Source organism: Calypte anna, chromosome 5A (assembly GCF_003957555.1).
Source record: "Calypte anna isolate BGI_N300 chromosome 5A, bCalAnn1_v1.p, whole genome shotgun sequence".
In the NCBI taxonomy this organism is placed as follows: Eukaryota; Metazoa; Chordata; class Aves; order Apodiformes; family Trochilidae; genus Calypte; species Calypte anna.
In genome coordinates, this window is record NC_044251.1 from 32,555,603 (window position 1) to 32,580,946 (window position 25,344).

Genomic DNA, 25,344 nt, shown 5'->3' on the forward strand with positions numbered 1-25,344 from the left:
ATGACAGTGAAAACTAGAGAATTTTGCTTGCTGAAATATCTGTGAATATGTTTTAGGCTTTATATTTTAAGCTTACAAAAGCAGTAATATTGAATATATGTCCAATAAAAAATGCTTTTGAGAAATTCCTCATTTGTAATAACTGTCTGAGGTATTTGGTGGTAGGTTTTCTATTGTTTAGGGTTTTGTGCTAAATAAAAACTAGAATGGCAAGCACTTTTGTACTTGATCTCCAGCTTACCAGTCAGAGTCACTGAATAGGCTTTGTGTCTCCATTTTCTCTCCCCGTCCTTGTAATGCTTTGATACTGTTTCACAGCTTCGGAGATTTGATGTCGCTGGTATCCACAAAAGTAGCATTACAGCTTTAGCTTGGAGTCCCAATGGAATGAAATTATTCTCTGGAGATGACAGAGGGAAGATTGTCTACTCTGCCCTCGACCTAGACCAGGTGAGTGTTTATTATAGAGACCTCAATTCCTGGTTACAGTTTTCTGAAAGAATGCCTGTGTCTTGGTATTTAGCAATTCGTTATTTCCTTGCTATAATTTATTTAGTTACACTAAATATGCATTGATAAGAGTACACTTAGACAAGTATGCAGACACTCAGCAAGACAACCATTGGATACTCTTCACAACTGCCTTATCTTTTTTCAAATAATATACATATAAATTCTTCAAATAATTTTATCACGTTTCTGTCTGAAATAATTATCATATCTTCCTTCAGCTTTCAGTCAGTACTTCTCTTTGTTTGGAAGGGGTACTTCTGAGTGGTGTGACACTGCTGATCCACTGTATCTGAGGAAGTACATTTTTCAGAATTTTCCAGCATCTCAGTGTAAAGTGTAGAATGAAAGTAACATTTAGGTTGTGTTGGGTGATAACTTTAATGGAATTTTTCCAGTCTCTTGCTAATTAATACAGACCTGGCTGGTCTACAAAATAAGTACTAACTTGGATTCCTAGATGGGAGAAAAGTTTCAGTGACAGCCATTCTGATTTACCTATGATTGTCCCCCATTTCATTTACTGAAAAGGTTTATTTAACATCTCCAGATGTGTCACTTGTCCTGGCAATGTGTAACCTGGCAGTGGAGAAGAAGGAATAAAATGTGTCCTGTTGCTATTGATTCCACGTGAAATGTGTTAGCTAATATTCCAAGAGAAATTGAATTTTATAGTGTGCCACTGTGGTACTCACAGTCTAAGTCCCCACTTGTCTGCATAAGGGAGCTCCTCATTCATTAAGTGAACTTTTCCCATAAGCGTTTGGGTTTTTTTATTGTTTTCTCTTTTCTTGGCTTCTAATTGCCTTGAAATATTAGTTATTACCTCGTATTTTTAGAAAAGTTAATGCTTGTTTAATTGTGCATATTTTTAAAAGGGTACTTGCAACTCCAGCCTTGTGTTGGAAGAGCCATCTTCAATTGTCCAGTTGGATTACAACCAGAAAGTGCTGCTTGTCTCTACTTTACAGCGGACTCTACTTTTTTACACAGAAGAGAAGTCTGTCAAGCAAGTTGGAACACAGCCCAGAAAAAAGTAACCCTCATAAAATCTTGATGCAGGCACATCTATTAATTCTAGCTTTTCAGAGTGGATTACAGAAAGAGTGATCTAAGCAGTGACCTTAATACAACACAGAAGTCCACTCCTAAAAATTTAGTTACAATGTGTGCTCAAATAGGGAAGGACAATTCTACCTACTGAGAAAGCACATGGTTACAAATAAGTTAGAATTCTATTTTTAGGATATTATGCTGCAAAAATATTTAAGATTTTTTCTTGTTGTTTAAACTGACACTGGCAAACTCCCTCTGCAGTCTCTCTTGGTTTAGTGTGTTTTGGCACCAGCAAGCATTCTATTCAGGCCCATCTAGTGGGGTGATGTTGCAAAAAGCAACTCAGCATCCCATTTTTTCTTATACACTGAAATTAATTAAACAGGAAAATGTATAGCAAGCACTTAAAATTGACTTGGAGTCTAGGAATTTATTCTAGTATGATCCTCTGGCACTTTTACTGTGTAATCTCTCAGATATGAAGGATTAGGGAACACAGTCCTAGAACAGCATGACTGACTATATCTGGAAGTAGAGGCAGTTGACCCTTGAAAGAGGGCTTATAATGTATCTTTAAGGGGTATGAATGTACCAAGGATCAATTTATGTACTGGGGAGTTTCTCGGGTCATATTAATGGCGTTTTCATGCATGAGATGAAAATTGAAGTCTGTTCCTTGCTTCTTGCAAGTAGAGGTTGTTGGGGTTTTAACGTTAGTTTGTAGCATATTGCTTGTTTTTTAGTTCTGGAAGAAGGATGACTGCATAGTAGGATCTTTCTGACATGGAACTGGATTGGGTTTGCTTGGCAAGGTTTTGGTAGCAGAGGAGCTATAGGGGTGGCTTCTGTGAGAAGCTGCAAGAAGCTTCCCCTGTGTCTGACTGACAGAGCCCATGCCAGCCGACTCCAAGACAGACCCACCCCTGGCCAATGCCAAGTCCATCAATGACAGTGGTAGCTGAGAGAGAACTTCTCTTGTTTAAAAGCACTTTTTTTGTCTTACTGTAAACAAATTTGTACTTCAGACACTTGACTGAATACTTTAATCAAAGACCAAAGCTTTTATTTTTTATAACTTGGGGTTGTAGATTTGTTCTGTTAGTTTTTTTAATTGTGCCTGAGTGTATAGCTTTTTTAAGAAATTCCTCTTTTGTATTTTAGCAGTGGCAAATTTGGAGCATGCTTTATACCTGGACTGTGTAAACAGAGTGACCTGACCCTGTTTGCTGCCAGACCTGGGCTTCGTCTCTGGAAGTCTGATATTCATGGAACTGTTCAGGCCACATTTATATTGAAAGATGCATTTGCTGGAGGAATAAAAACCTTTGAACTGTATCCTCGTTTGGAACCACCTGACAGTGGAAGTTACAGCTTCCCAGAGAAACACCTTGGGCTTGTTTCGTGCTTTTTCCGAGAAGGATGGGTGCTGACCTGGAATGAGTACAGCATCTACTTGCTAGATACAGTGAACCAGGTAGATAAGTCTTGTGGGTGGAAAATTTGTTTCTGACTTGTTTTCACTTATGCTGTGCTGTGACACTCTTTGGGTCATCCATTGCACTTCTATGATTTAAATATACACTTAAACCTAACAAAAAAGACTATTCCCTATTTATCATTGCAATGAGATACTCACAAACTAGCTTCATGTATAGAAGAATGAAATATATTTAAAGCTCTTGGTCCAGATATTAACATCATAATCAATTCTGATACTTATAAAAAAAACCCCTAAAAATCTAAAATCTAGTAATTAATACCAAAAAAAAAGTGTTAGGCTTATAAAATGCACCTGGAACTATTTATTCTTTCCCTCTTACTACTGCTTGTGTCTGCAAAAATACAGATGTTACATTTTCTTTGGATAGAGTGAGCTGTTAGCTATTTTGTCTTCTTGAACATGCATATGAAAGTAAATACAAGCTTGTGTCTTTTTGTCTAAATGGTATTAAGCATTTGGATTGTGGCTGTTTTCTGCTGCCAACTTGTACATTGTTTAAGTTGTTATCGTGGCTAGTAGTTTGAAGAGAGAAAATGAAAAAATTTATGAAATTAAAATTAGTATAAAAGTGAGCTACAGCATGATTAATGGATACTTTCCAGATTATTCTTTGTCTTTTCCTCCTTTTTGATAAGATAAAATCTATATTCTGTAACTATATATATTGATGAAATTCCAGTGAACACTTTTGTTAGGAGCACCATCTTGTCCAAACAGTATGTTAATCTGCTTCAAATAATTTCTTTCTCTGTTGAATCTTTATAGGCTTTGATTGGTGGCTTGGAAGGATGTGGTGATATTGTATCTGTGTCCTGTACCAACAATGAGATTTTTCTCTTAAAGGGAGACAGAGACATAATAAGAATTTCAAGTAGACCTGAAGGACTGTCATCAATAGGTTTGTATAGATCAGCAGACTGTAGTGTGTACTTCATCAAACATGGTGCCTGTAATACTTTTTTAGTATTAAAAAAGCCAAACCCACAACTCAGAACAAACCAAACTCCACATAAAAGCCTTCAGGTTATTGCAAAAACCTACCAGGTTCTGTACTTACTTGTTTGTACAGATTATATTTTTAGGTCTGATCTATCTGGTGATCTGAGCTTTGTTTTGGCTGCAGGGAGAATGGATGCTTTAAAAAGTTATTATGGTTCCCTTTCTTTGAGAGCAGGTCAGCATTGTTCCAGCCATGCATCTCTAATCTGTGCATTTGAGATGTTATTCTAAACCATGATGCTGAAGCAGTCTGGATTCCTGATCCTGGTTGTCCCTTTACTGATCCATCTACACTGCAATGAAAATGAAAGAACTGGCAAAACACTCAAAAGAACACACAGTGAAACTCCAAAAAGAATTTGAGAGTTTATTTGCTGCAATCTCAATTCAGCATCTGTGTTATTGGAACTCTCTGGAAGGGATTAACAATACTTCCTTAATGGTGCTGGCTGATTTCTCAATCATAAAGATTGTGAACACCATTATATTACATCCTCAGAAGGACTACTTGCATATTTACAATAATTCATCTTAGCTTTGTATTAGTAAACTGCTAGTAAATATCCAAATGTGCTATGAAGTCTTACTGGATGCTAGAGAATTATCATTGCATATTAGTCATGTAACCAGTTCTTCACTCACAAACTTTGAGGGGTTATGTATTATTTTCGTCTTTACTTCCAAGTATAGTTTGAAAAAAGCCTCATTGAAATATATTTTCTACTAATTATCCCAGTGATTTATCTGATAAATTTTCATTGTTTTTTCAACATAGTGAATGTTTGAATGAAGAAGTTGATGATGCAGGATGGTACTTCAGTGTGTGATACAGTTGGGACTTCCAAGCTAAAGACCTGAACCATTCTTGATACTTAAACATAAATTTAGGATTTTGCTAATAGAGGCTTTGGGGGATTGTTTTTACTAAACTGATTTCATCAAGATTTACTTACATGAAGTTTACATTGTCTGTGTGCATATATATGTATTAGAAATGTTTCAAACTTGTCCTGGTTTGGGCCAGGATGGTGTTAAACCTTGACAAAACTTAAGGTATTTTTCCATTGCATTAAGCTTTTTTTCTGTCAGTAGTCTCCAAGAACTATGCTCCTACTCAACTGACACAGTAGTATTTATACTTTTCTCTTTCTTTTGGTCAGTTTCAGATGTGAATTCCAAAGTGCCAAATCCTTTATCAGATACAAGTCCTAAATTGCTGACCCCCGTATCAGTAGCTGCACCAGTTACTTCCCCTTCTGTTATTGGTGATAAAAGTGACTCTTACTCTTCAGTGAAAGATGATCTGGAAACTCCAGTGCTATCAGAGAAAAATTTGGATAAAGTGGGTGACTGGAGTGAGGAAACAAGAAGAAGGGGCTGCTCTGTAGTAAGTGAATCAAGAAGCAGGAGCAGTTCAGTAAATTCTGTAGGCAGTGGCTCTAGCTTTATGATGTGTGCAGACCAACTTTCAGAAGCTCAGAGAGAAGGTCAACTTTCTTCACAACGGTTCAGCACAATCAGCTCTGAAGATTTTGATCAAGAACTCATTGTAAAGCCAATTAAGGTGAAAAAGAAAAAAAAGAAAAAACAAGGTAAGATCAGCAGAACTTTTGCTTTCACTGCTCTTTATTAGAACATGTCAGGTTTGATGTCTCACAGAAGGGAGTGTGTGTTTGACATGCTTTCTTTATTGTCATGCTTTTGGGATATTTGAGTAGTTGTGGTAGACCATTTTTGTCTAAGATGAAAGCCTGTTTTTAAAGTGATAATCTGATTAAGTCTTTTTAGACCTATTTGGTTTATTCTTTTAAATTTGTTTTGCTTTATCTAAACATGCTAAATGTTCTGATGTATGGTTTCATGGTAACATGTTGAGCACTCTGCTTCCAGTTTTACACTGGAATTCTGTAATATCTTTTCATCTTATTTAGAATATTTGACAGTATCTTTCTTAGCCATACTTCTCAGTTTGTTACAATAGGGTGAGTGCTGCTCATTATACTGGTGTTAAAAATATTTTACTGGGCTGTTAGGTTACTAGCTTTATATGTGTTTAAATGTGTCCTTTAGTGTTGAAGTTGAAAAAAAAAATTAGTATGTCAAAAATTTAACCCTGTTCTTATCACATTGATAAAAAAAACTTATTTCTTACTTTGCATCACCATTTAATAGATTTTATTAATGCTATTTCCTCTTCCCACCTTTTTTTTTGTTTTGTGAGAACAGAAAGTGGGACCAGGAAAAACCACAGCTCTCTGGAAGGAACACCAATTTATGAGCGCCAGCTTTCTGGTGATAGTCCCCACTCATTGAATGCAGACTCCTTTTCTATGACTTCCAGCCTAATGAGTGGCAGCATTGATCATTTGAGTACTGGATCTCCAGATCAGGAAAGCATGTTCAGTGTGGAGTCCCATACAATCTTGCAAGAAGATAATGGTTCAGAAACTTTCAGTATCCTACAGTCTCCTGAGTCTGCAACAGTACTAATTAATGAAGACAATGGAGATATGGTTGATTTACAGAAATTTCCTAACAGTGACAGTGGCAGGGATACTTCAGCTGTTGCAGATACTTTGACATCTGTCCCTCCTCAAATTCTTGCAGAAGGCTTGACAAGCAGTGTTGATGATGAATATAATGGTAGTGTGGTTTCCACAAGTAGTGAATGTTGTCTTGGAAAGCTGAGCCAAGAGGAGGAGCAGGATTTTCATACATTGTGTAAAATAGATGAAAATGTAGATAAAATGGATCTGGAAGATACTGAAAAATATTTTGAAGAGCCACACCTTACAGACCAAGTGGTTTTTGACTGTGACAGTGTACTTGGTGTTCAGACATCACTGACACCACAGGAAAGCAATGAAGCTTGTAGGGAAGACCAAAAGCAGCTTTCTCTTATACACAGTGCTCTGTCAGATCCTTCTGTGCTTCACTTTGACATCTCCAATGACTGTTCAGATAACACTTCCATTTCTGGATGGAATTTTGAAAGTGCAATCAAAGCTAAATCTAGTACTAGCACTGCTGAATGGGTAACAGACACTCATGAAAGTAAGACTGAGAAATCTGCCTCAAGTGATGATGAGGATATTTATGGACATGGATTACCATATTCATCCTCAGAGACCAGCGTGCCTGAAGTTGGTGCTGGGCCTGGTTCCCAGGATGTGGGCAAGATAAACCTAGATGAAATGGTGCTGTTAAAATCTGATCAGGTATCTGTTTCCAGTTTAGTTAAAACATGTAATTGCACGTTTCAAAAGAAACATTGCTGTGGTTACTATCCTTCACTTCTTTAGGAAGCAGGTTTTTTCTTATTTAATTTGAATAAACAAGTAAATCTAGAGCCAAGAAGCAGTATGTGTTGTAACTCCTATGAAGTGTGACGTATCCAACTTCTAAACGGTCGACATGTGCTTACAATGTGAAGAAGCTGCACTGCCTGTATTGTTCCAAGCTCAACAAAAATGCTGTCATAAACCCATCCATTAAAGAAACCAAGTCACACTCAAAGGCTGCTCCTTGTTTAGGTCTCCAGTAGCCCAAATTCTGCATGATGCTGTGTAGGTGAATTTTAGTTTCAGGTTATGATTTTCTTACACTCTGGAATGTCTAGAAAAGCTCCAAAGCTGCTTGTGTAGTGAAATGAGGCAACCAGGTGCCACTAATTGCCAGGTAGTGGGCGTGAGCTTGTGTTAAGCCCACCTGTGCCTGATTAGGGTGGGCCCCAACTGCGCATGAGCAGGATTAGGGGGTCAATAAAGGCACAGGTGGGCTTAACACAAGCTCATGCCCACTACCTGGCAATTAGTGGCACCTGGTTGCCTCATTTCATGACATGCTTGCACTATGGGTCATGTATGCAGTGGGAGCATTGGAGTTGGATATTTAGCTGTCTCTGCAGGCCAGCTGTCTTGTTCCCTTTGCTCATCACTTACAGAAATAAATATTTTCCTAGATAATAGACAGTTTGTACATTTTTTTAGTTATTTTTTGCATCTGCTATTTCCTTTAAATATGTGCTCTTTAAATAATTTGAGGAGATTTTTCACTTTTTCGAGGTAGATAACAGTGTGAAGGGTTTGGACTTTTTTGCTAAAACTTTGGTTCTAGCAGTCCTAGTTCACAGTATGTACTATCCTAGAGAACAAATTTAGCTCTATTTTACCCAAGGCAAATTTACTCCTCGATTAACCTTAAGTTCAGTTTTTTGATCAAGATACAGGAGCTGCTGTGCTTCCATAACCATTTTCTTGTGCAGTTTGAAGACACCTGAGACTGTTCTGACTCTACAGTTTTTAGTTTGCAGAGAGCTGGATGGGATACTCTGGCCCTGGCTATGGCATCCTGAGCTTGGTGGTCTCAGAGAAGTACATTTGGTGCCTGGACTACAGAGGCAGCCTGTACTGCAGTGCTCTGCCTGCAGCGGGTCTGCGCTGGCAGAAGTTTGAAGATGGTGTCCAGCAAGTGGCAGTTTCCCCCTCAGGTTGGTTGGCTTCTACTTTACCTCAAAAATAAAAAACTTACATAGATTTGTGCCTTTCGCTCTCCGCTCTCCCCTCTCCTTCTAGAAGTATTGTGCATTCTTGGTGCATTCAAATGAGTTTGTTCTGGACGACTGTGAATGGGGGCTATATTGGATTAAAATTAAACAGGTTTTGGCTATAATCTTGTGTCATTTTTGGCCTTCTAGATTGTTACAGGACTGGTGTGAAAATACAAGTTTCTTGTAGACTTTTTTTTTACTTACTTTACTTTTTTTACTTTTTTTTCACTGCATTGCTACTACTTCCCCTGTCATCCGTTCTCTCTGTAGAGGAAGATCTGCTGTTTTTTATAAGAAAGATATTTTACTTGATCTGTAGCTGGCTTTTGTTACAGACAAAAACGTGTAAGAGTGGTGGTACTTGGTGAGACCATAAGTTCATCCAGCTAGGTGCTTGTCCTTAGCAGTTGTCAGAAGTACATGTCTGCAGAAAAATCGAACAAGCTAGAATAAATGATGTTTGCCCTTGGTAGTTTCAGACTGCATTTGTTGGTGGCTTAGAGATTTACCAGGCTAGAGATTGTTTCTCTTCATTTATTATCCCTCAATTTCAGGAGCTTGCCCGTTTTTTCATATAATCCATACAAATTTCTAGCATCTACAGTCTCCTGTATTAACACAAGAGCACATTAATCACAAACATCAAAATGGAATTCCAATCTCTGGAATTATTCAAATTTAATATGACAATGTACTGTTCTGGTGTGAACTGGCAAGGATGCCAATCAGCAGTTAATTTTGTATTTCCATTTGGTTTTCTTTTTCTGATCTATCCTTGCTAATTTGGGTGAGGGAAAGTTCTCAAGATGGATTTGTGCAGATGCATTTCTGAGCTTTGTCTGCTCGTGACATACTACAGGTAAAAGCAGGTAATAGCACTGCCCACCTTTTTAAGGTGATTGTCATGCATGACTGGTCCACAAATGTTACAATTTGCCTTATTAATAATACTGGTATTTGTAAAAAGTGAAAGCACTGTAATTAACCCCTTTTATTTACTGAAGGTGTACCAAACTAGTACAGAAGCAAGCTGTGAACTTCAGTCTCTTAATTGTAGGCTTATTTGCCCTTGACTCAAAGTAGTTCTGTTAGTTTTCAGTGTATAAATAAGAAGTGACTTGCATTTGAACACTTAAAAATCACATGTACTTGAATGGTAAATGCATTTCAGCAATTCCTAAAGAAGTTGGCCTGTGTTCTGGTCTTGCTTTAAAAACAATATTAGAAGCATTTTTAAATCTTGTGTTTTTATGTAACGCTCTTGGTTTGCCTTTTACCTCGCAACAGTGTAGGAAGGACAAATCATCTGTCTTTGCTACAGTAATTGCTAAGTCATGTTATTCTCTTTGAACTCCTCATACAGGGTCTCTTCTGTGGAAGATTGAACAGAAAACTAACAAAGCATTTGCTTGTGGAAAAGTAACTATAAAAGGAAAACGCCACTGGTATGAGGCTTTACCCCAGGCTGTATTTGTAGCTTTAAGTGATGACACTGCCTGGATTATCAGAACAAATGGAGATCTGTATCTGCAAACAGGTATGTGAATGCATTGCAGGCTCTTTAAATTTTTTTGCAGGATACGATGATTAGAGTTCAAGTCTGTGGAATTACCACAATTTGTTTTAAACTTTTATCCACAGCCAGGATGTAGGGAATTCTTTTTATCATGAGAAATGGTTGGAAACACATGACATTCTGTATAATTAGTAGGCTAGAAAAGCCAGTTCGTAGCCACTTATTTTTCATGCCTCATGGAGTATGTACAGTAAAGAGATTTTATGATATGGGAAGAATAAGGGGTGTTTGCAGATAAATGGTAAAGGATTGCAGAAAATACTGAAACCATATCCTTGCCTTGAAACCAGTATGGCACACTGAAATTGAGCCTTAAGTGGGTTTTAGTTTCTTGCTTTAATGATTTTAACAAGGTTTTAAGGACTTTGAAAGGTGGTAAGATAGTGTGTGACAGTTCAGAAGAAGTTCAGGTAGAGTGACAGAGGAGACGAAATTGGAAGCTGTTTTTTTTAAAAGCACAGATCTGTTGCAGGTAGGAGTTACCACCTGATAATGAAAGGAAAAGGTATTATCTTATAATTAGGTTTGGTAGTTATAGAGAAGTCAAGTGGCCTGCCCAAGATCATGTGCATATTGCCAGCAAATATGGATCATGGTGATAAAGGATGAACTTTTGATGTCAATTACACAGGGCTCTGTGGAGGTTTGAATCAATGTTTTTCTTCCCTGTGAAGAGATTGGTTTGATGACATCAGCTTACATTCTGCTCCTTGTAGGTCTCTGAAATTTGTCTTTGATCCTGAAAATAAATTCTCAGTATATGTCTTGTTAATGTGAGGCAAACAGTGAGAGCTGTTTCTCCACAATTTTTTCATTCCCTCCACTGTCCTAACTCCTATAACAAGAGGTTTGGAAATGAGCATTCTTCTTGTTCAGAATATCATACAGATGAGTCTGTTCATGCTTACTTAGGCAGCATGAGAAGATTTTAAAATAAAAATAGAGATATTTTTAAGCAAAAGCTTAATCTCTCTTGAGATGTTTTACATACGGCCATGCAAAACAAGCTTCAGTGTAATTGTGAAGAAGGCATTTTCCTCTAGATTAATATGTATAAATGTATGCAAACTACCTGTAAATCTACCTGAACCTCTCTCCTCCTTTCAGTATTACACACTGTGGCATGCTCTTTTGTAATAGCTCTGGTACCACAGTTCAGATCAGGTTGCCTCTCTCCCTGGCATGTTTTCTACAGAAGTTCTTCCATTACTGCCTTTTGTCTTTGATGCTTCTGTCAAGTCTAATACCATGAGCTCCATAAATGCAGATCCCTGATACTGACGCTAGAGGGAGAAAACGAAAAGAAATGCTAAGACAGGACTCAAGTGCTTTGAACGATGTTGAAAGGGATGCAGTGTTTCATCTCTTAAAATACAGATTCAGCTAGATTCAAGGAAATAATTAATACTTTACAGAAAGAACACTCAGTCAAGGAAATTATGACCAAATGAAAAGTGTCAGCACGTCCAGGGGTGTTTCCTCATTTTCTTCTCCTGGGTCGGTTGGTCTTTTCTTTGAGTTACAAAAAGCCAAAGTTTGTAAAGCAATCTTCCCTTTTCTAATTTCTAGGCCTGAGTGTAGATCGTCCATGTGCCCGAGCAGTAAAGGTTGACTGCCCCTGCCCCCTGTCCCAGGTCACATCCAGAAATAATGTGGTGTGGGCACTGAGCGAGCAGCGGGCGCTGCTGTACCGGGAGGGCGTGCGCAGCTTTTGTCCTGAGGGAGAGCAGTGGAAGAGTGATATTGTCAGGTAATGACACTGTGCTGGGACAGTGTACTCAACAAAATGACATAAATAATGGTTTTCAGAGCTAGAATTACTTGATGTTTGAAAAAGTGTTACCAAACTTGTGTATGCATGTGTGTGTGTGTGTTTCCTTTAGTCTTTGTCCAGCCATATTCAGACTAACTGGTGTTTTTCTGTCTGATGAATGGCTGCAATGTAAGGAAAGAAATTGACTTAAACACAAGTGGCAGCACAGTTAAAGAGAATTTAAGAAAGTGGGAACCTTTTTTAAATGGTCTTTATAGTATCTGTTAATATGACTTTTTAAATTAAATACAGTTTCTTTAATTTTTGCCATAATGGCTTTCATGAACTGTCCAGATATCTAACTAATTTTTTTCTGATATTAAATCTCAGCATTTTCTTGGTCATAATACTTTTCCACTTCTCAGTCACAGATTTTTGTAAACATCCTGGGTAATTGGAATCTAGCTTTCTAGTTGATCCTATGCTCACAGTAATTAATTTGTGATAAAGATAAACCACTGATCATTTACTACTGGCTTTGAGAGTCTAAAATATGATCTCTCCTGAGACATCAGCCTGAAGCAAGTTTAGGAAGAAATTCCAGTTCTTGCTGTCATATGATTTTATCTTCTACTGAAACTCCTATGGTGAAGCTTTAATTTTTGTTACCTTCCAACCTTGTATTTGGCTCTTGGAAAGTCTAAGAAAATATTCAGTGTCTTGTTCAAATTTGAAATTTGCATGTACTTTGTTTATTTAATGAAAATATCTTCTTGACCTTAGGTACATTTAATGTTCTTGGGCTTTGTATTTGTTTGGGCAGTCTGTATTTGTTCTTGAACTGTTGAGAAAGCTGACGAAGCTGTTTCTTTTAGAGAACCTAGCTTTTAAATGTCTGATATGATCACCTGATCCTGTTGACTTTCTGAGCTTGAAACTTACTTATTTACTAATACAGGAAGCTTACTGTCTGAAACTCAACATTTAGCTTTGTCACGTAGTTATGTTGGGTTTTCTGTTTATGGGTGCTGAATTGCTAGTGTTGTTCTTAGAATAGGTCAAAGAAATTGGAGCAGATACATCTATAGTGCTGCTTTATCAAAAACTTAAAGAACAAATCTCTTTATTTCTTATTTACTGAACAAAACAGGTTTTGGTTGGTTTTGTTGTTATGTATCCAGGCTTCAACTCTAGTGATTTTTGAAGAACTCATTTTTTTGTTGTTGAATAGTTTTGACTTATGCAAACAAATACATATAAAATTTGAATTACTGAATAACTGTGCACATTTAAATCAAATGTATTTTGAAGCTTGGACACACTGAGTTCAATCATTTTGAATGGCTGTTAGTATTATAACAGCTTCCTTCAAATACCAAAAGCATAAATTTGAAGTAAGGTTTTTAATTTTTTTTACTTGTTTGCATTTCCAGTGAAATGCAAGCTTTGGAACCAGTGTGCATAACCCTTGGAGATCAGCAGACATTATGGGCTTTGGATATCCATGGAAATCTGTGGTTCAGAACTGGTATAGTTTCAAAGAAACCACAAGGAGATGATAACCATTGGTGGCAAGTAGGCATTTTTTTATTTTGCTTTCAGTTTAGTCTTTTACCTTGGGCTTATTATTTGCATTGTTTTCCCATGAGATCCTAAGAATTCAAGTAACTGTTTGATATATTACAGTATTATTTATTCAGTGTATCAAAACAGCAGCGTGGCTCTGACTGAAATCCCTTTTCATGTCTGTAAAAAAAAACCACAACAACAACCCTTCCGCCCCAAAAAACCCAAACCAAACAAAAAAACCCCACAGCCAAAAAACCCACAAACAAACAAACAACCCCCTATCCTGTGATCATCCAGAGCAGCATCAGAGCAGTTTTCAAGAACACAAGAAATGCTCTACCAAGTCATGGCAATGGTGCACGTAGCTCAGTATCTTAACCATGGCAAGAGGATGTACTGCTTAGGCAGAGCATTCAAGTCTGGGTGCTGAATACAATTTCCTTTTCCCTAACTAGATGAAATAAGTAACAAGTAACCTTGTAAAAATGCTTTTATAAGGTATTTTTCCATTCAAATGAGGTTTCTTTGAACAGTGTGGGCTGCTTGCTTCAGTCATAGATATGTGGGTAAAAACAAAGTTAGTGGACTGTTAATATTCCTCAGCTTTTCTTATTTTCCCCAGAGGTAGGTGGGGAGGAGGAGGGGTTACAAAAGTGATACAGAAAATTTTGTTTGTCTGCATGTCTAGTCTACCTAACATAAATGAATTTGAACTTATGTGCATAAATAATCTCTTCCACACACAGGCATTATGAATAACTTGTCTTTAGGGTTATTGGCAATCTGCTTTATTTTTGTGTTTTTAAGCATTTATTTCCTTTGTAGGAATATCCCAGAGTGTTGCCAACCTCAGTAGTTCATGACAGAACTTGGGCAATTGCTTATTTAGACCTTTTCTCACCTTCTGAATTAAAATGACCATAAGGCTGTTGTAAAGGAGTATCAGATACAAGTTTCTGTGATGTGATTTAAATTACTACACTATGCAGGTTTCTCTCTTCCTTTGGGAATCTGAAAATTCACCTCCTAGTTTGCAGAGTTAAACATGTTTTTAGCGGGAGAGTCATCCCCAAACAAAGGGCTATCTTAAAATGCAGAATTCAGAGTGGATTTTTGGGTAGGAAGGAGTTTTAAGCTGATGATTAATATTGGTTCTGGTTTATTATAAGGATTCTTACTTATTCAAAATGTACTGTTTTTATTTTTCCCTTCCTATACTTTGAAGATTTCTAAACTCTTGGTAGATTTCCTGTGCATAAAGCGCAGACACACAAAGCTTCTAATCAAAGATTCTGCAGTTCACCCAAAACCTTAACCAATTATTAAGAACTTTTTTGTTTTCTTTCCCCAGGTAAGCATCACTGATTATGTAGTATTTGACCAGTGCAGCCTTTTCCAGACAATAATCCAGGCAACTCACACAGTGGCAACAGCAGCTCAGGCACCTGTGGAGAAGGTGGCCGATAAACTTCGGATGGCATTTTGGTCACAGCAGCTTCAGTGCCAACCCAGCCTCCTTGGAGTCAATGGCAGTGGAGTCTGGATCTCTTCAGGCAAAAATGAATTCCATGTGGCAAAAGGAAACTTAATAGGTTGGTGTGATTTTACATCTCGTATTTTTGAATTATTAGGGAAAAGTAACAGAGTTCTGTAACTGTAAAAATTATCCATGATGAGTTAGGACAGCCTTAGCAAACAGTTCCGTGTTTAAAAACTGAATTAAATTGTTCCTTAACATTTGTTCTTAAATACTTTTCCGTTTAAAGAGAATTTTTTTTAATGGAAAATTCAGTGTCCACAAGTGAACTGTGCTCATTACTCCTTTGAGTACCTAAACTCATCTCTTCTCTGGGTTGAGAAAGCAATCTTAAACTGTTGTTCCTGTTAAATCTAGCACAATGGAGTCTGGTTCATAGTGTGACTATGCCAAACAGTAACATTATGGTTTAGCAATCCCAAACACAGTTACAGGTTGGGGGAAGAACAGATTGAGAACAGCCCTGAAGAAAAGGTCTTGGGGATGCTGGTTGATGAGAAGCTCAACACGAGCTGGCAGTGGTCACTCTCAGCTCAGAAAGCCAACTGTGTCCTGGGCTGCATCAAAAAGAAGTGTGGCCAGCAGGTCAAGGGAGGTAATTCTTCCCCTCTGCTCTGCTCTCATGAGACCCCACCTGGAGTACTGTGTACAGTTCTGAGGGCTGGAGCACCTTTCCTGTGAGGACAGGCTGAGAGAACTGGGGTTGTTCATTCTGGAAAAGAGAAGGCTCTGGGGAGACCTTAAAGCATTTTCTAGCACCTGAAGGGGGCCTACAAGAAATCTGGGGAGGGACTTTTCACAAGGCCATGTGTAAAGAGAGGATGAAGGGGTTTAAATGGTTTTAAACTGGAAGATGGTATATTTACATGAGGAACAGAGTCTTTAGTGTGAGGGTGGTGAGATGCAGAAACACAGGGAAGTTGTGGATGCCCCATCCTGGGAGTGTTCAGGGCCAGGCTGGATGGGGCTTTGACTAATCTGGTGTAGTGGGAGGTGTCTCTGCCCATGGTAGGGGTGTTTGAACTAGATGATCTTTAAGGTTCTCTCCAACCCAAACAATTTGAAGATTTTATAGTGATAATAGAATTATTACTTTATCTTTCTTGCTATATTTTTCAAAATAGAATTCTGATTTAGTACAGTTTTTCGTCAGGTAAGCCCTAAGAATAGACATAGAGTATTGTCTGCTTAACTTTGTCACCAGGTTGGTCTCCTGTTGAAGACAATTATCTTCTCTCTTCTCTTTTGCATTCCCAGTTTTCTACATATGTGTAAAAATGTGTATGTATGTGCTAGGGGGGATGTTTTCTGCCTCCTCCCCAGTAGTATCTTGACAGTTTTAAATCGAAGTTCTTGTCTAGATGATACTTAATTGGTTGCAATAGAATTTCTTTAAAATAGTAGCATTTTAAATAGTAACATACTTCAATAGAAAATTAACTTTGTACTAATATCACTCTGTTCTTTCTTTCAAGGCACTTATTGGAATAATGTTGTGCCTCGTGGTACTGCTTCTGCCACAAAATGGGTTTTTGTGTTGGCTTCCACAGCTTCTTCTAAAGAAGGTTAGTGAAACAACAGTGCAAGCATATAATATCTGGATTTTTTTTTAATGGAGTTGAATTGGTGTTACAATTAATTAAAAATCCTCAGTTACTTCAGATTTTGGGTGCCTTTTCTGTATACAGGGATCTAAAATATTTGAAGTAGGGTGGAAATACATCTGTAAGACTGATGGATATTTAATTAAAAAAAAAGGCATTTAATTCACTCTGCCACTTTTAGTGGGGTGTGTCATCCTACAGAGAAACAGATAGTACTTCAGGAGCAGTAACTTTCTAAACTGCTGCTGCATAAGTTGCCAGAATTTGTGATATAAAGTCTTGGAGCATGCTTTGCTGGAATGTGTATACTGACCATGTACATGTTCCCTCAGCAGCAAAATTGCACATTTTATTAGTAAAAGTGCAACCATGCTAAGGAATTCAACTGGTAGTTAAAACATTTAGCAGTTGCTTTAGCTAAATACACTAGCTCTTTTGGCAAAAATGTGTGATTTTGTGTTGAAAAGGAATGCTATTTTTCAAAGGCCATTATCAGGGATAAAGAAGAGCAAAATTAAAAAACAAAGTGCACTATTATGTATGTCTTCTCTCTATTAGTTTCTCTATGAGATGTTTCTTCAAATGAGATCACTTACTGCTTACTTAATTTGAGAAAGGGAGTATATTGTTGCCTTGATTAGAGCTTGGGATGTGTAGTTGTACTTCAAAATCTTACTCTGAATGAACCTGGCCAGAAATACTTAGTTTTGTCTTCAAATGTACTGGTTTGGGTTTGTGTTTTTTTTTTTAATTTTCAGAAGAAGCAGCTCTGTAAGCTTTCTTAGACTGGAGTAGGAATGGTTTTAATAACAGAAATTTCCTTTCTATAGGAAGCTTTCTGTGGCTGTGTCAAAGCAATAAGGATCTGTTTTGTGTCAGTGATCAGAATCCTCAGTTTCATCCATCTACAGTGCAGCTGCCACCAGACACTGAAATGGTGCACTACTCTGCCTGCCAGGATGCCATTTGGGGTTTGGATAGTCTTGGGCAGATATTTATCAGAACACTTTCATCCAGCTGTCCAACAGGGATGCATTGGACAAAACTGGATCTCTCCCAGCTAGGTATGGCATTTCAGTAGAATATCTCTAAACACAGTAGAATGACCTTTAGGTCAACAATAAACAATGCCTCTGAATCGTGCTACTTTCTCTAAAGTGTAGATAAATGTGGTTAGCATGACGTTCTCCTATGATAAAAAAAGTGGAAGAAGGAAGAAACCCCAAAACATTTGCATGAGGGCTGCATTTTTTAATATCAAGTTGTACTGTAGATGTAAATAATACCAGCTATGCAGAGTAGGTGATATGTAATTCCATGTTTGAATGCTCTGATGTTTGTTTGGATCAGAACATTTCAACAGCTGAAACATCATGTGACAAAGCTACTACTTTGAGTCATACTTTGTTAGAAGGAATAATGAGGTTTTAAGTAAGATTGTGGCTTCACAGCTGAATGTTAAGCCTCTGCCTGCAAAAGAAAGTTATTCTAAATGTCTTTATCCAAGCTGTAGAAACGGTTATGCATAATTTTGTCATTTGTTTTTAATATGAAGCTGCATGATGAAAGGAAGTTTTAGGGTGAGATGAATTAATTCCTATGATTCAGAAGTTAAATAATTTTGGTTAATTAGATCTGTTTGCTGTTACAGATAACTAAAAGATAAAGGGTGTAGTTCTGTTGTGCCCTATTCTTTTTCCTAGCAAGCCTTAATGACAGAGTATTGCCTGCTGCAAAAATGCTTTAATCGTGTACTCTGTGACATAAAATTGCACCCCCTCTCTAAGGAATGCTGTATGTGGTGCACTTAACAAGGATTTGTTGCTGTATTTCACATCACTGAAGAGAGAACTGTTACCAAGAATGGGATATCCCAAGCTGTGCTGACACGTTCAGTCGAGGAGTGAGGACTATTTTTAGACCTTTTAGTCTGGAGTCTGGCCAGGGCATTCCTTCTGTAGTATATCTGTACTGATTGGGTCCCTGTTTCTGTAGAACATGTTTTCCATTACTTAGCATTGTGTTGTTGTGCTTCTCTACTATCTTTGCAAAATTTTAGTGTGCAAATTGATGTGTGCAAAAAAAAACCCCACAACAACACAGCAAAAGCATTCCAACATTTCAAAACACATTTATTTGGCAGCATTATTTTCATTGTGCTGACTTAAGAAGGGTAAAATACTGTTTCACTTTTGGGATAGGTGTAGTAAGTATGTGCACTGCAGAATATAAATCCATTTGACAATCAGCTCGTTTATTTAAAGATGAGACACTGATATGTTAACACTGAAATGCCTAATCCATATGCTCTCATATTTTTAAAGTTCTGGTAGCATTAAGAACATTCACTGCTGACTGTATTAGTAGATCAACACCTTTAAAAGCCTAAAGTATGGCCAGCTACAGAGGATAGTTCACACTAGGTCATGTGAAAGTTTGCCTAGCACTGATAACATTTGTCACAGAATGTTTCCCTGCTTGAACTCAGCTATTTTAATAGTATATTTTTAGTGTGCTTTAGAAATTGCAGTATCCTACAACTAAAACACTGATTTTTAGATTAAAAGGAGAAATACCTCACATACATTACCTGTTTGTTTTTATGAACTGTGTCCAGTGATTTTTTTCTCTCACAAGTTATATTAATGTTTAATCGTTTTTATGTGACTGTATTTAAGGCTATTTTAATACAATGAAGGCTAAATAAAAGTTCTCATTATTACCTAAATTTGAAAGGAAAATGCCAGGTTGCTAAGAATCTGTTTGTGATTAGGTGGTGTAAAGCTGATCAACTTGACCTGTGGAAATCAGCATGTTTGGGCCTGTGACAGCAGTGGTGGCATTTACTTCCGTGTAGGAACTCAACCTTTTAACCCAAGTTTGATGCTTCCTGCGTGGATAATGATTGAGCCACCTATACAGGTAAAATGTGTATTATGTTTTTTTACTCATAGATTTAAATCTATGCATTTGAGAAAGAATAATACTTGTGGAAAACAGTAGAGGAAAACAAACTGAAATGTGTCGCTTAAAACCATGTCCTGTATGTTTGATTTTTACAGGATTTTCCACCCCCTAAAAAAACCACAACCAAACAAAAAACCCAACCCAAACAAAAAACAAAGAAAAAAACCCACCCAAAAATGTGTATAATGTGCTCTGAATATTCTGCCTTATCACCAGATGTCACCCCAAATTCATCTAATTGTCTTTTTTTCAAAAGTGGAAGATTTCATTAAGGGTAGAAAGGAAAATGAAAGTTTCCACTGCTCCTCATAACACAGCAACTTTGTAGATGTGCAGTGGGATGCAGCTTTGAACCATTTACTGAATACCTGCTGTACACTGGCCAAGAAGCTGGACTGGCAAACAGCACAAAGCAGAGGGTGGGGAAAAGCTCTGCTCAAGTGGCACAATGCTGAAGTGCTTGCCTTCCCTCATCCTTTATCCTCTCCCTTGTGAGTCTGGAATGCTTGCCAGGGTGCAGTGCATCGATTTAGGGACTTTCCTTACTATCCAGTGGGTAGTAAGCCTGCAGTACAATTACAGCTCTTCTTGCTTATTCCCTGAATGGGAAAACTATGTCCTGTCCTTTCTACCTGGCAGCTGTCAGGATCAGAGCATAAAGGAGTCTCCTAAAGTACCCTGGGAACAGCTTTTCTGAATATAAAGAAGGGACAAAATATGTTTCTCCAATGTCTGGTTTCTTTTTTAATCTCTCCTTAAACCTCTGTGCTTGCTTTCATTGCTTCTCTAATACTTTGCAAGTTAATCTACAAGATGGGTGTAATTTCTGTGCTGTGGATTGGGACTGCTGTAATCGAGCTGACCTCTGACTACTGCTTTCTTTCCTTGCTCCTTGACACGAAATGACTTGAACTGTCTGCAGTACCTAGCATAGTGGCACTGGATGTGTCTGCATACATGATTTACATTATATTTGTTGCAGAATTTCTCTTTAAGAATTTGATATGTGTGTTATTTTTTGAAGGACTTAGCAAGAAATAAAAATCCATCTCTGGTGATGAGGTAGCACTAGTTTATTTGGTTTTTACATAATTTACTTTTAGTTCTGTATTTCTCTCATCAGCCAGCTATTAACTTCTCTAAATATGGGGGGGTAACAGCAAAAAAGGGCAGGGACCAAGGAAATGAAACTGCAGATTTGCATCTCATTAGTCAGCATGGCTTTGGTTAGACTTGTTCTTCTGTGCTGGGAATGTGGTGAGTCAGACCCGCAGAAATGGCACCTTATTTTGCAGGATAGCAAAACAGGCTGATAAGTACCAAAATTACTTGTAACAAGGGCTAAATTACACTTCTCATTCTTTGTGTGCTGCAAGTGGGTCTTTCTCATGTAATCTATAAGTGACAGACTTTTCCTGCTAATGGGTTTTAGGGCAGCAGCAAGAGGAGACTGGGGGCACTGGTGATGTTATCTTCCATGAGGGTGGTATTCTTAAAAAGGGAGAAAAACACATTCTAGCATTCCACTTAAACTGAGTTTGCTGTGCAAGATAATTAAACTTCTGTAGTGTGTTCTTACCAAAGATTTGTCTGTCCAGGAAGAAAGCCCAAAAAGCTGTTTCTCTGTACTGATACTGTTTTGTCTATATTAAGTGTATTCTCTACTCCTCCTCTGAAGTAGTTTGTTACAAGAAATTGGGATTTGGTGTGGTTCATTCTTTAGCAGTGACTTCCTTATGGAGAATGTCTAATTGGGCAAGGCTGAAAATCAATTTATTTCCTATTAGCTTATCAAACAAGCTAGATAATGTTATGTTAAATTATAACCTGCTCATACCCAGACCAGTATCATTTTCTGTCTTGTTATCATGCCAACACCTGGCATTGCAAATTTAATGAGTCAATATGAAAGGGTAAAAATTCAAACACTACTTGAAGAGAAGATAAAACTCAAGGGTTGCATGCTCATTTTGAGACAATTCCAACATGTTAAAGCAAGTCATTAAGGTACTAAGGAGCAGCCATTCATGCTTTTATAAAAGCTTAATGTAAAATAAGAAAATATGTAAACTTCACTCTCCATCATCTTCAGTAAGTCATGGGTAACAGGAGAGGTGCCTGAGGACTGGAGGATAGCAAATGTCACTCCAGTCTACAAAAAGGGCAAGAAGGAGGACCCGGGTAACTATAGACCGGTCAGCCTCACCTCCATCCCTGGAAAGGTGATGGAACAACTTGTTCTTGTCACTATCTCCAGGCATATCAAGGACATGGGAGTCATCGAGAGCAGTCAGCATGGTTTTATCAAGGGTAAATCATGTTTGACTAACCTCATAGCCTTCTATGAGGAAATTACTAGGTGGATAGATGATGGAAGAGCAGTAGATGTGGTTTATCTTGATTTCAGTAAAGCATTTGACACCGTCTCTCACAGCATCCTTGTAGATAAGTTGATCAATTATGGGTTTGGTGATCAGGTAGTGAGGTGGATCAGGAACTGGTTGAAAGGAAGGAGTCAGAGAGTTGTAGTCAATGGGGCAGAATCTGGTTGGAGGTGTGTGACTAGTGGAGTCCCTCGGGGGTCGGTGCTGGGACCGGTGTTGTTCAATATCTTCATCAATGACTTGGATGAGGGTATAGAATGTACCCTCAGCAAGTTTGCTGATGACACTAAGCTGGGAGGAGTGGCTGACACACCAGAAGGCTGTGCTGCCATTCAGAGAGACTTAGACAGGCTGGAGAGTTGGGCAGAGAGAAACATGATGAAATTCAACAAGGGGAAGTGTAGAGTCTTGCATTTGGGGAAGAACAACAAGATGTCCCAGTATAGGTTGGGGGCTGACCTGCTGGGGAGCAGTGTAGGTGAAAGAGACCTGGGGGTCCTGGTTGACAAGAAGATGACCATGAGCCAGCAATGTGCCCTTGTGGCCAAGAAGGCCAGTGGCATCCTGGGGTGCATTAGAAAGGGTGTGGTTTGTAGGTCAAGAGAGGTTCTCCTCCCCCTCTATTCTGCATTGGTGAGGCCGCACCTGGAGTATTGTGTCCAGTTCTGGGCCCCTCAGTTCAAGAAGGACAGTGAAGTGCTCGAAAGAGTCCAGCGCAGAGCTACTAAGATGATTAAGGGAGTGGAACATCTCCCTTATGAGGAAAGGCTGAGGGAGCTGGGTCTCTTTAGTTTGGAGAAGAGGAGACTGAGGGGTGACCTCATCAATGTTTTCAAATATGTAAGGGGTGAGTGTCAGGGAGATGGGCTCTTCTCAGTAGTGACCAGTGATAGGACAAGGGGTAATGGGTGTAAATTGGAGCACAGGAGGTTCAAGTTGAATATTCGAAAAAATTTTTTTACTGTAAGGGTGACAGAGCCCTGGAACAGGCTGCCCAGGGGGGTCGTGGAGTCTCCTTCACTGGAGACATTCAAAACCCGTCTGGACACGTTCCTATGTGATGTACTCTAGGTGGCCCTGCTCTGGCAGGGGGGGTTGGACTAGATGATCTTTCGAGGTCCCTTTCAACCCCTAGGATTCTGTGATTCTGTGATTCAAAATGATTTTCAAATGCTAGCTTACTGTTTGGATAACACATATAACATGATGGCTGAAAAGTGGACTATTCTGTGGACAATATTTGCTTATTAGTAGCACCTTACTGTTATCTATCCCTTAGTTGACTTTGACACAGTTTATGCTACATCACTGTCTTCAGAACAACAGAAATACTGTAAGAAGTATTTGTGAACGATTCGGTCATTTTCTATTTGAAGAAAGAAATCAAAATTACCTTTCACTTGCTTTTAAGTACAGGACCATTCTCAAATAACGTAATTTAAAACCAACTATGGATATTTCATTCCCTCGTAAATGTCAGAGCCAATATGACTTGCCATGTCCCAGATCTCATGACTCACAAGCAGCTTGTGAGCAACTACAGACTCTGCTTTTATGGTGTCAATTCTTGTTACAAGAGTGTTGCAGTTGCACAGCATCCATCTTTGCACAACTTCATAAAGGTATTCAGAGACATTCACTGATTTTAGCATGACCAAAATGTCATCAAAACTATTGTCTCTGTTTAATTTCAGTTGAGTCTTTACTCTGTGATACTGCATTTTTTTTAATCTAGACTAAAACCATTTTCATTTGTTACTCTTCCCTTTGTAACCTCCTATTGCATTATCTCTTGAGACGAAAAATAACATTTTATGTTCTCTGTCCTCCCTCTTCTTTATTTTATCCAATACTTCAGAAGTCGTTGATAACATTCATTATATCATCTTGAGCATAGTAGTTTATGTAAAGATATTTTCTGTGCTTCACTTCATCCATTCTGTTCTGCAGTCTTGGAAGTCAAAATAATAAAGTAGTTAATCAGTTTTTTGGAAGATGCTTTAAGGACACTGACAAAGCTGACCCAAATTCTCTCAAATTACTATTGTCCATGAAATAGAAGATTTTTCATTCTGTTCCTAAAATATAGGACAAAACCATTTTCTGCTGTAGTATGCCTCGATATACATTAAATATATATATTTTTTAAATCAATAGAAATACTCTCTATGTAGATACTCTAGAGTAGGTTTCTGTATGTGTGCATGTATATCTATGAAGATTTAATACTTTTCTAATTTCTGATCTGGAGAAATAATAATTGAAAATAAAATATGAAATTAATATAGCCAATAAGACTATTTGGATGATCACAGACTAGAAGGTGAAAAGTTAAAAATCATCAAATTGCTTTAAAAGGTTTCCAGAAGTTATGCACTTGTCTGAAAAAAATTCTTTCAACATTTCAGCTTTGATTTTTGGTTCCTTCTGGAAAAGATGGAAAGACAAAACCTGATCTTAAGAAATGCTTACTTCCTGCTTAAGATAAAAACTGGCTTTAAGAACCACCACCTCAGATTTACATTAAAGGTTCTGTCAGATAACAGATAGCAGAACTTTGCTTTGCTTTAATCCTTTTACAGGATTAAAAGAAATCAAGATCAGGACAAGTATGTGTAATGAGTGACCAATGATCTGTTGCTTTTAAACAATCATTCTTGCTCTAAAAACAGATTAAACTTTCTATTAATTGCCATTTGCTTATTAGAATCATAGATTTATAAAGTCCTTTAGACTGGAAAAAATCTTTAAAATCATTTAATCCAACCATAAATGCTGCCAAGTCCATCACTAAAGCGTGTCCCTAAGCACCACACCTGCACATCTTATGAATACTTTCAGGGATGGTCACTGAAGCTTCCCTGGGCAGCCTGTTCCAAGTTGAAAAACTAATTTTATTAAATCAAGAGTTTTATTTAACTATCTGATTAGATTGTCCAAACTGTGGAGTAAGGGGTTGTTTTTTAGGGTTTTTTTTTTGTTTTGGTTTTTTTTGTTGGTTGCTTGGGTTGGGCTGGGTTTTTTTTTTTTTTGATTGTTTGTTTGTTTTTGTTTTTTTAAGGAGATGTTTGGTGTTTGGCTAGAGTGTAAAGCTTTCATGCATCCTTTTTAGTTCCTGGGGTCTCAGCAGAAAAGGACAGCTTAACTTGGTTTGCCATAAAATCCTCTCTTGCATCTCAAGTTAGAGAAACCATTTATTTACTACTGTTCCCATAAACAACATACTAATTGTCTCATATTTTAAAACTGTTAAGAGAGGTAAGAGAAAATAGAATTCATATTGATATAGGAGGAGCTGTTTTTTCTCACACACACAAAAATTAAGGCTCTTCCCACTTT

The 25,344-nt window shown here is 37.8% G+C and overlaps 1 protein-coding gene across 2 annotated transcripts in view; it reads left to right on the forward strand.

Moving 5' to 3' along the window:
- Positions 1 to 25,344, forward strand: part of TECPR2 (tectonin beta-propeller repeat containing 2) — a 39,762-nt gene that overhangs the window by 5,237 nt on the left and 9,181 nt on the right. For both annotated transcript variants that reach the window (XM_030451792.1, XM_030451791.1), the window contains 14 exons: positions 319 to 450; positions 1,389 to 1,546; positions 2,728 to 3,040; positions 3,833 to 3,965; positions 5,227 to 5,658; positions 6,293 to 7,284; positions 8,372 to 8,555; positions 9,979 to 10,152; positions 11,761 to 11,941; positions 13,378 to 13,519; positions 14,865 to 15,105; positions 16,526 to 16,615; positions 17,485 to 17,718; positions 19,428 to 19,576. In XM_030451792.1, coding sequence (XP_030307652.1) covers positions 319 to 450; positions 1,389 to 1,546; positions 2,728 to 3,040; positions 3,833 to 3,965; positions 5,227 to 5,658; positions 6,293 to 7,284; positions 8,372 to 8,555; positions 9,979 to 10,152; positions 11,761 to 11,941; positions 13,378 to 13,519; positions 14,865 to 15,105; positions 16,526 to 16,615; positions 17,485 to 17,718; positions 19,428 to 19,576 — 3,555 coding nt within the window. The remainder of the gene's footprint in view (positions 1 to 318; positions 451 to 1,388; positions 1,547 to 2,727; positions 3,041 to 3,832; positions 3,966 to 5,226; positions 5,659 to 6,292; positions 7,285 to 8,371; positions 8,556 to 9,978; positions 10,153 to 11,760; positions 11,942 to 13,377; positions 13,520 to 14,864; positions 15,106 to 16,525; positions 16,616 to 17,484; positions 17,719 to 19,427; positions 19,577 to 25,344) is intronic.